Genomic DNA, 13,540 nt, shown 5'->3' on the forward strand with positions numbered 1-13,540 from the left:
ATTGAGTTAAAATAAAAAGACTTGAAAGTCAGAATAAAAGCATTTTTTTAAAGATATTGCAACATACATTACCATACATCAAGAAAATGTTTAAAAACTGAAAACTTTTCACTTACAACAATTTTGAAGAAATCATGATGCAGTGCTTGACTGGCAGTAAGTCTTTTCTTGGGGTCAACAACTAGAAGTTTTCTTATCTGAAGTAAAAATTAATTGCAGAAAAATAATTAAAAAATGCCTTCTCATATTGAAAAAACATTAAGGAAGTTTAAAAATCAAGGAAAGATATTATTGCAGCAAATATGAATAAAAAACAGATAACAATTTTCTCTCTCTCTATATGTGTGTGTTAATACGTATAAATATTCGCACACATGCAGGAAAAGAATAGTACAATTAAAAAAATTGCATTTTCTAATTATCTGCACTCCTCTCTCAAAAAGCCAACGATTCACTGCTGATTAATTTTTTGGCAAGATAACATATGGAAGGCAAAAGCCTTTTATAAAATGGTAGTGCACTAAGAATATTATAAAACAGCAATCAAAATAAAAATTAGAAAACATCCTTACTAGACTCCTTTTTCAAGAAATCCTTATTTTTTTTTCTTTGTTTTCTCTCCATGTACACAATAACCTGTTTTCATTTTTAAAAAATCAGAAAATTTCACAAATTTGGCACTGTGAACAAACCTGACACTATGCTTCCTGTTGTTCTGCTCATGTACACAACAATCTGTTTCTGCTTAAAAAAAACAGAGAATTTCACAAACTCAGCATCCCACATTCTGAAACTGCAATTTCTATAAAATTCAATCACTTAAGAAGTACAACTTCATGAAATGTGAATTTCTGAATTTTCTACTGTTGTGCAAAATGCCCTACTTTTGAAAAACTACAATTTTGTTTTTTCATCAGCCAGCAAAATCCACAATCCCATTATAATTTATTTTGAGAAATGCACTAATCAGAAAAATGGGCATTAAATTTAGAGGTCTGCAAACACATTTATACCTGGGTTGCCACATAAATATATTTTGATGATGTCATGAGTTGCTCCAGAATTTTTTGGCGAGTGCATTGCCTCGTAAATATTTTTCAGTGAGGGAATGTGCAAAAAATTCAGATGGAAACACAAAAATTAATTAATTTATTTCTCCCTCACAGATGCACATGACCATCAATTGCAAAGTCTACAGAACATGCACTATCATGAAATTTCTGGATGAGTGTGTGTAACAGTGTTATGTAGGTGCTGTTTTTCAAAAACCCCCAAATGAAGAAACTGCACAGTACAGAATCTGAAAAACAGGATGGACTGCATTTTCTATCTGCAGAATGTCTGATCCAACAGTATGGAGGAATGTAACTGAGAAGCACTTGCAGATTCCTATGAAAATGGAGGAAGGAGGGAGTTCTGTCCAATGGTACAATGTAATAATGAGCATAATTGCTATTCAATTGGGATTATTATTATCAGTTTTTTCACAGGTCCTGAAATGAGTCACCAGCCACTGTTACTTTGGTGGGGGGGGGGTGGGAAAAAAAAAAGGGGTGCCCTTTTTCACAGAATACAACGATTTTTGAAGTCAAGTTACTGCACCTCTTTTAAGTCACACATCAAACACAATGTATTCTAAATACAGACCTGGATACCTAAAAGAAATACACTTCCGTAAATGACACCACCTTCAGGAATTGTCCTGTGGCTTTGCAAAGACAAATGAACTACTAGTAGTACATGAGAACCTTCGACAATTGCTGCAACAGAGTGCATGTGTAATATGAGAAATGCCACTGAGTAATGTGAGAAATAAATTAGCTATTAGAAATTGCAGTACTCTTTACTGTATAATCATAAAACACATTAATTAGTAAAAAATTAACGCAGAATCTGTAACAAATGAATTCACTGTATTATATAATATTCTTTTCACTGTCCAAAATCTTGGGTTTTCATCAATATCTTTCATGAGTGACAATGAAATGTTTAAGTTTCAATTAAAGCTGCAATTGGACAAAAACTTAAAACTTTAAAAAATAAATAAAATATGGGCATCCTATAATGTAAATTTAATTCTGATAAAGAGCTGAATTCATATTTAAAGCAATGGATACATAAATACAGTACCAAATACAAGATCTGGACGTACAGTATCCGGAATTATCTAAAATCCGAACCTCAAAGCCACAAGCAAACTTTTTTTTTGTATGCTTTATACATGCGCATTTGATTTTTTCCTCCGATATTAAAACACATGGAGAGTCTCGATTCTTAATTTCACTCAGGCACTACATAAAATACCTTGCTATTTCAATCATCAATAATTTGGCTCCATAGCTGTGCATCTGCTTGGCATACATCTCAAACCAAAACATTCTACATAAGAACATCACTGATTTTATACATATCTGCATTTTATATCCCTGAGGATAAACTGGTGAATCATTATTATATTTTATTTTCATCACCGCATGGTTATCAGCACATGACAATTTGAGTAATGACTTATGCAGCAATGTCTAAATTTTTTCTTTTATATTAGTAATTGAATAACAAAAAGTGTGGCAACCTTTTATGCTGACATTATGCTTGGCGATGATTACAGATTTAAGTTAAATGCGCTAAGAAATGTTGATGAGGAAAAATTTCTTTTCATATGTAAAAATAGATTTTGTTAATGAAAGTCACAGGGCAAAAGATTACATTTAGTGAAGTTTCAATTAAGAATAACTGATATGTTATTCACATAAACCCAGAACTGGGGTCAGAGCTCGTATGGACGCACTGGGGGGCAGAATTTAGAGAAGAAAACCTTTTTGGAATTTACAGAAGAACCAAGTGGCAAAATTAAGGAATGACAAAATTTTTATAATTTAGGGAAAGTACTGGGATCCAAAATTTAGGGGTGACAAAAATTTAGAACTTAGGGAGGCATTTTGTAGCAGAATTTAGGACCCGCAGAGACTGCATCAGGAGGTATCTAGCGCTGGACCTCAATTAGCTTTATGTAGGAGTTTATTTTTTAAAGACTCAGATTAGTCTTAAGCACGTGCAAGAAAAAGATGTAGGTATAACAAATAACTAAACTAATACAATTCAGGCTTAATTGTCTCAGTGCGAGATAGAAGCAAGACGAAATTTAGCAGAATAACTTGTTTTTCGTTGCCAATCTCACGTTACATAGCCAATAATGTATAGCGGACGTTATTAAGTGAGGCTAAATTATACTTTACTGATTCTAGGGAATTTCTGTTTATATAACAGATTGTGCTGTTCTTTAATCCTCTGTTTTGATCCAGCTTATTATTTTTTGCAAACTGTTATATTACAGCAATTTCAGGAAAAAAGCTTGAACTTTCGATTATGTCAAAAAGAGTTTCTAATTCTGAAGCTGCAATAGGATCTACAGACTGAAGGCATGTTCCGGTGTCTATTAAACAAAAAATGGAATTCCTGGAAAAAAAAAAAAAAAGATTACATATCTGTCTCAAAATTATGCACTGAGTCTGGAAAAACAACCGTATATGAGATAAGAAAAAAACCTTTTTGAATTATTTGCGGATTCCAACACACAACATGCAATTAATAGCAGAAAAATTGTTCATTATGCTAAAAATTTAATCATGGGAAAGTGATGATTGAATGGATATGACAGCGTCAAAGTGAAGGCGTGCCATTGATAGTCCAATGCTAAAGGCTCAAACCAAAATATTTCATGAAGAAATTAACTTAAAAACTGAGTGCACATATTCGACAGGTTGGTTAACCAGATTTAAAAATTGCCATGGTATAAGGCAATTAAAAATTTCAGGTGAAAAAGCTTCAGCTGATACTGAAGCTGCTGAACTATTTGCAGATGAATTCATTGTACTCATTGCGAATGAAAAATTATCTCCAGAAAAAATTTACAACGTTGATGAAACTGGTCTTTTCTGGCAATATGTACCACAGAAAACCTTGGAAACCTCTACAGAAAAGGCTCCAACTGGTGTCAAAGATTCCAAAGTGAGACTAACAATTTTAGTATGTGCAAATGCTGCTGGAACGCACAAGTGCAAACTTTTTGCAATTGGAAAAAATAGTCTGAACTATTTGCTGATGAATTCATTGTACTCATTGCGAATGAAAAATTATCTCCAGAAAAAATTTACAACGTTGATGAAACTGGTCTTTTCTGGCAATATGTACCACAGAAAACCTTGGAAACCTCTACAGAAAAGGCTCCAACTGGTGTCAAAGATTCCAAAGTGAGACTAACAATTTTAGTATGTGCAAATGCTGCTGGAACGCACAAGTGCAAACTTTTTGCAATTGGAAAAAATAGTATGATCTCGAGCATTTAAAGGAGTAACAATTTCCCCCATTATATATCGTGCAAATAAAACAGCATGGATGACACAAGCGTTTATGAATTACTGGTTTGAAAACCATTTTATACCCGAGGCTCTGCAACATTTGAATTCAGGTTGGTTTACCTGAAGACGCAAAAACTGTCCTGATTGTAGACAACTGTTCGGCTCACACTTTGTTTAAAGTTTTAATGAAAGATAGTGGTATGTTTAAAATCCATATTAAATTTCTTGAATAATGGCAAGACTATTCAAGAATTTTTGAAATATTTTAGGATAAAATCTGTGTGGAGCATTGCAAGACCGTGGGAAGATGTGTCTCCAGATATCTGATGCTGAAATCAAGTATCTGGAAAATGCTTGGTATAATTTATACCCAGCTGCTATATTTCATGGTGAGGATGATGAAGATGATAGCCACGAATCTGAAGGTTTTCAGATATCGCAAACCAAAGGTGAAATTTTCCAATTAACAGATTTTGTAAAGAAATGTGGCGAATGATAAATGAAGATGATATAAAAGAAGTTTTTGATTGTGATCACAATGCTCCTCAATCATCAGTCAATTAATGGATGGCGAAATCTGTAGTATGGTTCTAGATCCAAAAAATCTGATGTGTACACCACAAGACTTCCTTGTACGGAATATTAAATTATACGCATTTTTTCTTGCATTTCATTTAAACTTATTGGATTGAATTAAATCTACTTCGCCAACAGCGCATAAACTACAATAGAATAAATGCATTCTTTAAAATTCACTCTAGTATTTGTTTACCATAGCGACACTCCGGTGCTAGATTCACTTAACAGTATTAATAATTATATAACAGTTAACTTATAATTATATAACGAAACTAAGTTAACTGTTATATAATCCAATAATTATATAAGAGTTAACTTATATATTTTGTTCACATTATAACTCATAATGCACAAAATTTATATCATTTAAAGAATAGAATTATCTAATCATTGCCACATGTTCTATTCAAATACTATAATAAAGATAGAATGATGTATAAAAGAAATTAAGCAAACAAAAAAAAAAAAAAAAAAAAAAAAAAAAAAAAAAAAAAAGTTTTTCACAGACAATTGAGTATTTCTCATTTAATTAATTCAGTTCTCACTTCGCGAGAAGGCAAAATATCTATATATACATAAAAACTCAAAATATCTATATTAAAAATTACGAAGTAAATCTCAAACACTTATTTCCTTGAAAAAATTTCAGAAAGAATTAAGCATGATTTAATTGGTAATAATAAATGAATGAGTTATCTTTGTTGTTGCGAAGCTAAGTTTCTCTAGATTGGCAACAAATCCACTAGTCTCCTGTTTCAAATGTAAACATCAATGGCCGCCATAAAAAAAAAAGGCTTAGCGGGACTTAGACAACTTTAAAATTGCTGATAATTCTAAAAAAATTGCACACAGATTTACTAAAGGCATAAAAACCTTAAACGGAAGATAAAATCAACATAATATAATCATTTTTAAAGCAAAAAATGTACAATTTACAAACATATAAGGGTAAAGAAACGGAGATCACTGAGCCGGGTAACAGAGTGGATATATATATACGTTTGGTGTGGCCGATTGCAACCAAAATATGAGGTGCACATCTACATGTTATAGCAGTCCTATATACAAAATTTCATCGTTCTGAGGCTACTCGTTTTTGAGTTATGCGAGATACGTACAGATGCCACAAAAAATTCTCTTCAGAATTAATTTTACAGCAGTTTTATAATTTTTTTGAAGGAAAAGAGTATTTTATTCTGTCTTTACGTACAGGTATCACGCAAAAACATCATTAAATTGCATTCAATAGCTGTCAAAATGGATATTTTTTTTGAAATATGCTGCCTGAAACTTTTCGGGATTACAATACTTCCTTTTCACTTCGTACAAGGAAGTAAAAATACCACTACTGATAGTGAAAAAATGACAGAGAGGTTACTGAAAACGAAAAAATTTCAAATGACAAGTTAAGAAGTTAGTCAGAATTCTTGACACAGCAATTACAGGACTTCAACAATGTAACTAAAACTATGTCTGTCTACAGAACTAAAGAAAACGTATTAGCAGAAAAGACAAAACAACTTACATTGAAAGAAATGTTTAATAAAGTAAACAAATAAATATTAAGCTTTTTTTTGTAAAGTTTGATACCCTTTAGATCATAAATGCTTTTTTATTTCATATATCGCGATTTCATATTTTTAATATTATAATTTCTACATGCCATCTTTCTAGATTTAAACTGATGTTTTAATACTAGAAAAATCCCAAATCCGGAATTGCAGAAGTCCCGACAAGTCCGGATCTCGGACTTTGTACTGTATAACAGAATTTCTGCATCACATTTAAAATTATTATGCATATATCAATAAATTTTAAGCCTCTTTTAATCAGCACGACACACCTAGAAGAAAAGCACCGGGCCATGATTAAACTAGTCAACAACATGGAGGAAATAAGGAGGTAACATAAAAATACCGAGAATCAGTCACATATGTGTTACAGCAAGAGCAAGCCAGGACTATAACAAATTATTATGGTATAGGGCGGCTTTGCACATGCATGTGGAAATATTGTCTGGCACAGATGTATTCAAATGTATAATGTTGTGCTTCCAGATTCAGTGTCATTGACAGGAAGGTTAGATGCATTAATCGATGGCTGGAGCCAGTGAATGACCATGTTCCAAATGTCAAGCTATATTAATGATATGTCAAATGCATCAATAGCAAGAGGTCAGGACACTGTAAGAGTATTGCCATATTGTGCAGAAAATACATAGCATTGCGTATTGCATGTGGAATATTATTTGATGTTTTTCAATGCAATAAAACCTGATATATCTGTTACATAGTTTGCTATGAATTTTTTTTGTGTTTCACGAAACTATAGCCCTATATAAAATTAAGTAGTTAAAATATTTCAGATGGAAAATAAATATTTTTTCTCTACTTATTTTAAAAATAAGAGTAATTAATATGCTTATTTTATATTTTAAAAATTTAGTGAATCAATAAAATGAGCTTTTTAAACCTTCTTGTACTGGATATTAAAAAAATTAGCCAGAGCTTTTATTTCTATAATTGTCAATTTTAAAATTGTTCTGTAAAATAAGGTATCCAAACCTTATTATGTGGAATCTAAACAAATTAGCTTCAGTGCTTTAATTAAAAGAGCTCTGTAAACCTGTTTCTGATAAAAAAAATGCCAATGAGTAAACTATTATGTTTTAATAAGCTTAATATAAAGTTCTCCCATCTTTGCTTCGAAAATTTATGAAGATATTCAAGAATTAATTTACTAATCACTTGCAAAGTCTATCATCTACTGAAGACTTTTTGACCAAACTAAGGGTGCAACAACAAAGCAAAGTTGCTCATCTTATTTATTTATTTTTTTAAATATTAAGATATTGGTAGATATGTACCTCAGTCTATTTATTTCTGCATTGAGTAAAATTGCATATACAGTCAAAAGTCGTTAATCCGGACTCGTCGGGACTTCGACGATTCCGGGTTATCGATTTTTCCGGATTTTAGATCATCAGTTTAAATCTCGTAAGATGGCATGCAGAAAATCTAAAATGAAAAATATGAAACCGTAATTTATGAAATAAAGAACAATTATGATCTAAAGGGTATCAAAATTTACAAAAAAAAAAAAAAAGCTTAATATTTATTTGTTTACTTTATTAAACATTTCTTTCAATGTAAGTTGTTTAAGTTGCTTCGTTTTATGTGATAATACTTTCTCTTTAATTCTATTAAACAGACATAATTTCTTGTTGAGTTACAAAGTTCTGCTGTTCAAGTCCCGTAATTGCTGTGCCGAGAATACCGACTAACTTGTCAATCGAAATTTTTTCGTTTTCACTAACCTCTCTGTCACCTTCTTCATATCTTTGTCCATTTTTTGCAGCAATTCCACTTTTTATTTGATGGACATCGAACCATACTTTCATTTTGTAGATCCTTTGGGAGCTCCAGCTTCGGAAATTCTATTTGACATAATCAAAAGTTCAAGTTTACTTTTATAAAATTGCTCTTACAGACTGCAAAAAATAATAAGCAGGATCCAATTCGAAGATTAAGGAACAACGCAATCATCAACATTAACTGAAATAGATAATTACATAATTTTAGCTTATACCGTCCGTTATACATAAAACGCGCACGCAAAAAGTATTCTTCGCTTGCGCACACGCATATGCGCAGTCGTAAAGGTCTTACGCGCACGCATAAACGCCTATGCACATGTGTCAACGCGCCGCATGTGCAGAAAGTTTTTAGTTTTGAGGTCCGGATTTTAGATCATTCAGGATTATGGGTGTCTGAATTAACGACTTTTGACTGTATTATTAAATTTTTAACCATGAAATTGTTTATTACTTGTACCTCTACAAATTTTGCATATAATGATACAGAATGCTTTGTACTTCTGTTCTTAAAACATAAACTCTCAACTCACAGCACTACAAATGTTTTCTATTAAGTTATCAACTTTATTTTGAGATATTTTGCAACTAGAAGTACATATTTAAAATTAATATTTAAGGTAATAGTCTACAGTCATCTTTTCCAACATCCTATAGATTGGTTTACAAAACGCCATATTTTCTTTTAATGTAAACAAATACACCATTTTAACAAATTTAAACAGAATAGTTGCATAACTATTTCATACCAAATCTTTGGGTAATTCAGTGATATCATCCCACTCTGGGCTACAGAATTCATATTTGCCATCCATTATATTTCTTAGCATAATCATTTGCTTACGGTGCCAGAATGGTGGAAATCCTACAAGGCTAGAAAACAATATTTCTTTTTTAAAGAAAAATATATTAATATTTCAAATACAAAAATAAAAACACATATTAAGTAATTAAAAAAACAACAGAATCTAACTAAAATAAAAATATGTATAAGTACGATAATTTTTACATTTAGGACTCATTGAATATATTTTGTAGTTACAGATTTAAAATTTACCAATAAGCATATTATATGTATTTATGAAAATGCTTTCACAAACAGTCATGTTACACAAATATAAGGAAAAAAAAATCTCTGCTACAATTTACTGAAATGCCACTCAAATTCACAGACTGAAATTCATTTAACACTCTCTAATATCTCAAATTTTTTAAAAGTTCTCATTTCTAAGGGAAGGAAGGGACAGTTCACTGCCCTTTTTATCCCTCAAGAAACTTTTTTAGAGGTACCAGTAAAGACTGAGAGATAAAAACATTATATAACAGCTTAATATTGTTTTAAATATATTTTATTTATATAGTTTTCTTCTAATGTTAATATTAAACATAAAAATGGTTTCTATTACACAGTAATCCAAAAATATAAAACAGAATTAAAAAGTACTTACAGTGTATACATTATAACACCACATGCCCATCTACAATGATACAGAAGTGTTAGGTACAAAAAAGAAAGCATACAGTGCAATATAAAAAAGTCAGCCAGCAAAGTCAATTTAAATAAAGAAAATATATTAACTTACATATCAATTTCTTTTCCATAGCCATCAGCATTTTCATACATAGAAGACTTTAGCAATTCAGGAGCTAAGTAGCCAGGTGTGCCACATAGTTCTTAAATAGTAATGTAACATCAGCTACATTTTTGAGTTCTTTAAAACTACTTTCCTTTACACATGTAACATTAAAATATTTAAAGCAAGAAATAACAAAAATATGCTATTTAACTTATTTCTGACTTTAAAAATATGACTTCTGAATAAAGGTTTCTCTTCATTCTAAGAAAGTGCTTTTTAAAATTAATAAATCAACTATTAATTCAAAAAACTGGATTAGAAAAAAAAAATATTTAGTACTAAGAAAGTGAAGCGTTTTCTCCATTAACCCATTTCCTGAGTAGTGGCTCTTGCAAAATCAATCGTAGAATGCTCCCAGAGAACAATTATGATCACGATTTGCATAACATTTTATGTTACTGTTGTCTGAACAATTTCTAAATCGCTAAGAAAATTGGGACAGATATTTAAAGATCATAAACATAAAATTGAGAGAGACCTCAAGAAAGCATCCTGTGCAAAAGCACGATTCAAAGAATTTAAAATACTACGTTTTGAAATTATTAGGTCATTTTTACAATATAAACATTAACTTATTTAGTTAATTAAAAATATTCTGAAGAGCTAAATAAAGCGTTGTGACTACCTATTCAATAATGCACTGCACAAGCTTTTGCCTGCAAAATAGCCACAACTCACCCTGGCATAGATGCCAGAAGTTCTTGGTAGATAAATAGAGACAGGTTGTACCAAATGTCTAAGCAACGGTCATGCTAAGTTGTGATATTCTGATATGGTGATGCTTGATGTCTGAGCTGCCACTCCATGACATTCTAAATGTGCTCTATTAGGCTTAGATCCAGTGAGTTAGGTGGCCAGGACATTAAATGAAATTTATCTTTCTTCTCGAACCACTCCAGCGCAGTTTGAGCCTAGTGACATGGGGCATTATCCTGCTGGAAGATTCCATTTACACTTGGATGTAAGGGTGCAACTAATCTGCAATTATGTTCAGATAGTTAGTTCGCAGATTTCATGATCTGTTCTACCACATTTGAGGGGCCTAGGTCTGCCCATAAGAACGTCCCCAAAACACAATATCGCCACCACGGGGGAAGGGGAACTGTTCACCTGGAGGTCAGTGTATCCTAATATGATCATCAATGTGACGAATGAGAAATTGTGATTCCTCTGACCAGGAAAGTATCTTCCACTTATCCATTGTCCAGTCTCAATGTTCCCGTGCCCACTGTAAGCATAGTTGACAATGCTTTGGTCAACAGGAAAACATGAGTGAGATTTCTGCTGCACAGTCCCATATCCAACAATGTCTGCTGAACTATATGTTCTGAAACACTTGCACTTGAACCTGCACTGTATTGGACTGTCAGCTGAGCCGTCTGGTGCCAATTTTGCTGTACCAAGAAGGACAGTCTCCGATGTCCAACACCTTGGCATCTACTGCTGGTGTTACCGTCATTTATCTATTTTGCATAAATACTAACAATGGCAGATTGTGAACAATCTACAAACCCTGCATTTTCGGAGATACGCATTCTGAGTCTTCATGCTATTACAATCTGTCTTCTATCAAATTTTCTAGATCAGCAGCCTTTCCCATTACTCGCAAAAGTAAGTGCAAGAATGATTCCTTACCTTCTCCAACAGCAGTTTAATACCATTGCCACTTAATCGAGTGCCCTGCATGTCATCCAGACAAGTTCATTGAAAAATGAGGAGATGGTCATAATGTTTTGGCTCATTGCTGTAATTTATTCTTGTAGTGCTAATACTTATGTAAGTTGTACAGAGTGATCCAAAAATTATATCAATTTACCCATACACTATTAAATTTTTAATAAATGAAGATGCCCCAGATTTGTAATTAAAAGTGATCAAAATTCAACCCAAGTCTGATTTCATTCATATTGCATAATTATATCTGAATAGATGTTAAATATTCATTTGTAAAAAAAAGGGGTATTTAGAAATGTACGTGGAAAGCAACTTTTAAATCATCCGGTATAATATCTGTATGCATATTTTTAATTCATGCTAACAAGTAACAACTATTCAAATAAAAACATCCAAACATAAATATATTTATACAGAAAATATTAATATGGTAAAATAATACAAGAAACATTTTTGAAAAATAGATGATAAGTTAAACCTTAATGCACACCAAAAGAATTTTGGAATGGATTAAGTTAGGATTATTTAGATTATGGCAAAACACTCCAGAGTTATCTGCCTATGGAATACTTTTGTGAAGCATTCATAAGGGAAAAAGTAGCTCATATTGATATTGCACATGCAGAAAGGCACAAAAACTACCATGTAGCTGGAATGTAAACTGGGATTACAACTTGAGTCAAACTACTAGTGTTCAGATATTTTGTTTTTGGAATGCATGTAAATTCTGTCAACATTAGAAATTCAATTATCTTACCTTTCAGTCCATCCTAATATCAGAAGCACAATCTCCTAGGGCAGTGTCTTTTTAACTTTGTCGATTCAAAAAAGAAACCTTAGAACTATAAGGTTTCTGGGGGGAAAAGGGCATTAACTCGTATTTTAGGTATCACCTACACATGTATTATATTTATGCTTTCAATTTCTTTGCTTACACTTTTTTACACAAACAGTTGAAGTCTAGCTTTACTGATGTTATCATATTCTGCATTTAATCTGTTCCTATATTTCGTTTTTATTGTTTCCATATATATTGATAAATATTTTTCATGTACATTGTTCCAAATGGCATTAAAATGTATTGTTACAAAATGTCCAGCAATGGTAAGATATCTTCCCCACAAGGTGAGGGTTGCCAGAAAATGGCAAGGGAAGGCAGTGTTGCCATATTTGGCATGAAATTGCCCACTTGGAGACAAAATTGGCAATATGCCATAGACAGAGAGAGAGCATTCTAGAACGAATTTTTACCGGTTTACCCCAGAATGTTGTTGAGTGTGTTGAACTCTGAGAGCGATCGACCAAGTCGGGAGCTGTACTTTAGTGTGTTGCCGCGAAGGTGTTTTCACCGTTATAGCCTGAAGGCTGGAGATTACTGATATTTCTTGATTTTTCTGGAGATTACTGATATTTTCAACTGAAAAGAAACTGTATTGCTGATTGTTTCAATGTGTTTGTCCTAGTTTCTTAACAACTGTAAATGGGTTTTGAGAACTGTCCTAAGTAATACTGGCTAAATAAATTGCGTTTTGATTCTTCATCAAGTGCTGTCATCAATCACTCCAAACCCACGAACCCCGTAGAATGCAACAATATATAGCTGTGTAAGAAACAATTTTGCATATACATTAACTGAACAAGCAAACCGAAAAACCAGAACTACTCTTGCATGCACATCACATTACAGACTGCTGACATGAAAATTCTAATTAATTTTCAAAGATAACTAAATACATCTTACTTTTTAGTTAATAAACACCAGTCAATTAGTGTGAGCACTTTCTAATTTTCTTTTTGAATTTTTATTTTGAATCATGGAATCCCGGGGTTCCATGGAACACAGTTTGAAGACCCACAGTCCTAGGATTACGAAGCTTATCCTTTGGCTTTAAGTCCTTTAAGAGCTTCTGATAAATGAG

General features: G+C 32.2%; 1 protein-coding gene across 3 annotated transcripts in view; it reads right to left on the reverse strand.

The window, feature by feature from the left end:
• Window positions 1–13,540, reverse strand: part of PhKgamma (phosphorylase kinase gamma) — a 59,298-nt gene that overhangs the window by 14,386 nt on the left and 31,372 nt on the right. For all 3 annotated transcript variants that reach the window (XM_085810835.1, XM_085810833.1, XM_085810834.1), the window contains exons 8-11: window positions 9,894–9,984; window positions 9,759–9,788; window positions 9,060–9,183; window positions 117–197 (exon numbers count right to left, since the gene is read on the reverse strand). In XM_085810835.1, the coding sequence (XP_085666961.1) occupies window positions 117–197; window positions 9,060–9,183; window positions 9,759–9,788; window positions 9,894–9,984 (326 nt within the window). The remainder of the gene's footprint in view (window positions 1–116; window positions 198–9,059; window positions 9,184–9,758; window positions 9,789–9,893; window positions 9,985–13,540) is intronic.

Source organism: Stegodyphus dumicola, chromosome 2 (genome assembly GCF_044657685.1).
Source record: "Stegodyphus dumicola isolate Sdum_Otavi_A_Nest chromosome 2, ASM4465768v1".
Classification (NCBI taxonomy): Eukaryota; Metazoa; Arthropoda; class Arachnida; order Araneae; family Eresidae; genus Stegodyphus; species Stegodyphus dumicola.